The sequence below is a fragment of the Condylura cristata genome, unplaced genomic scaffold, assembly GCF_000260355.1.
Source record: "Condylura cristata isolate star-nosed mole 26May11 unplaced genomic scaffold, ConCri1.0 scaffold00004, whole genome shotgun sequence".
NCBI lineage: Eukaryota > Metazoa > Chordata > Mammalia > Eulipotyphla > Talpidae > Condylura > Condylura cristata.
The window spans coordinates 2,270,164-2,272,258 of record NW_004567105.1 but is presented as its reverse complement, the minus strand read 5'-3'; the positions used below and the strand labels follow the sequence as shown (position 1 = coordinate 2,272,258).

General features: G+C 63.8%; 1 protein-coding gene across 1 annotated transcript in view; it reads left to right on the top strand.

Moving 5' to 3' along the window:
* SREBF2 (sterol regulatory element binding transcription factor 2) overlaps positions 1–1,220 on the top strand; it is a 36,007-nt gene extending 34,787 nt beyond the window's left edge. Inside the window, exon 19 of the mRNA XM_012735111.1 lies at positions 1,161–1,220. Within this exon, the coding sequence (XP_012590565.1) occupies positions 1,161–1,220 (60 nt within the window). The remainder of the gene's footprint in view (positions 1–1,160) is intronic.
* The last annotated feature ends 875 nt before the right edge of the window (positions 1,221–2,095 follow it).

Genomic DNA, 2,095 nt, shown 5'->3' with positions numbered 1-2,095 from the left:
CACGCTCCCCGTCCTCTTGTTTTTTATCAGGCTTTCTCGGGAGGGGACATAGGTCTCCAGGCTCCAGAGCGTCACCCTTGGGACTGTGCCCCGCACGCCCCCGCCCCCCTTTTTATACGAACGTTTTTATACCAGTGTGCTTGTCGCTGTGGCGCGGGGCTGCGGCATCTTTTATTTCTCTCCCGGGTCTGTGCCCTCCCCGCGCAAAGCCAGTTCCTTGTTCGCTCTTGATGACACAAGACAGCCAGGGCGGGAGCCGGCCCTGGGGGGCGGGGGGGCAGGGGCAGGCCTGGGGGTGGATGAAATAATGTCGGCATTATTTTTTAATTTTTTAAAAAATAAATGGTATCTTATTTAATTGTCCTGTTCCTTCCCACTCTCCCGCCCCTGGGATATCAGCCCGAGCTCAGGGCAGGCCCCCGGGGCGGGAGAGCCTGGGCGCTCAGCTCCTTCCGCCCAGCTCCTACCTCCAGTCTCTTTTTCTCCCTGAAAAGCCGGGTGGTGGGGACGAGCTCCCAGCCCCTCCCCAGTACCAGGCCCTTTTGGGGTGGGCACTAGGCATGAGACGCCCTGCTTTGAGGGGGTGCTGGAGGAAAGTGGCCCCCCCTTTCTGGGCCCCCTGGCTCGGTACCTCCCCTGAGGCCATTTCTCCCAGGGCCTGAGGACAGCCTGGGTGGGACCAGAGCCTCATCCCGCCGGCCAGTTGAGCCAGACGGCGAGGTCCTGGCACAGACTGGGGGTGCACACCGTCAAGGCTCCCCTGGTCAGCTTGACCCCGCCTGCTCCATCTCCTGCCCCCCCCACTGTAATTTATGGCCCCGCCCCCGGCTGACCCGCGTGTCCTGTGTGTTCACTGTGCCTTCTCCTCGTGGGGCGGGAGGCGGATTTTCACTGCGAGGGGATGTGCCTATGGCTTCCTTGGTGTGGAATCATGTGCCGTGTCTTGGACGTGGGTTACTCAATAAACACGGATTGGTACCACCCAGCGGGCCACGTGTGAGGGTCTGTAGTGTGACTGCGGCGGCCACTGGCCAGTTGGCTGCTGGGCTCGGCCTCCAGGGCCCTGGCTGGGGTCAGCCCCACGCTCCTCTCCCCCCCCCGCCCCCCGCTCAAGGTGGGGGGTGGGGGGAGTTCAATCCCATGGCCCTACCTCTCCACAGCTGCCCGGGGCCAGGGGCCGCTGTGACCAGCACACAGCTATTTGGCGGCAGCAGTCTTAAGGCTCTGGGCGCTGAGCCTTCCTGTGTTCACCCTGCAGGCCTTTCCCCATGTACCCTGGAGGCGTGGAGCTAAGAGATCACTCTCAGGCTTGCAGCTCACACCCATGTCCAGCTCCTGGCCTGGAACGTCACCTCAGCCGCCACTTGACTGGGTGCAGGCCGGGAAGGGCAGTCCCTGCCCTGGCCACAGTCCCCAGATAAAAAGCACATAAAGGGGCCATTTAGGGTTGGGCTGGTGACTGCAGACACCGTGGGGGTGGAGGGGCAGGCCAGGGGAGGCTGGACATGAGGGTGGGGGCAGGAACGCCACTTTGGGCGAGCCTGGTGTTCAGTGTGTCTGGCCCAGTCCCTGCAGCTGAGCAGCTCCCTTCTCTGAAGGGCAGTCACAGTTGGCCGCACCAGAGAGGTCAGGAGGGGCCAGCCTCAGCCTGGCCTCGGGGCGTAACCCAGGGTCTCGGGCTGAGAATGAGCAGAACGTCCACAGCTGCCTCCCAGCACAGCCCAGCCAGGCCTGCGTCACCAGAGTGGGTGGGTGGGTGGCTGTGGGTGGCCGACGCGCCCAGGAGCTTGATCCTTTTGTGGCTCTCCACAGGCTCTGTGACTCAGCACCACCCTCCTCCGATTCTACACAGCTGGCAGAGGCCCAGGGGCGCTCACCCCCACCCTGGGTTGGGGTTGTGAGGCTGTCTCCCCTAAAAGCCACAGAGGGATCAAGGACTGTAGACTCGCCTGAGGCTTCTGGGCCTTGCAGGCCCCTCGCAGCCGGAAGAGACAGCAGGGGGGGTCTTCCCACAGCGGGGGGCCTGGGGCCCTGCCTGCCAGCCTTGTCCATAACCTGGCCCAGCACTGCCCACTGCCTGCCTGTCCCCATCAGC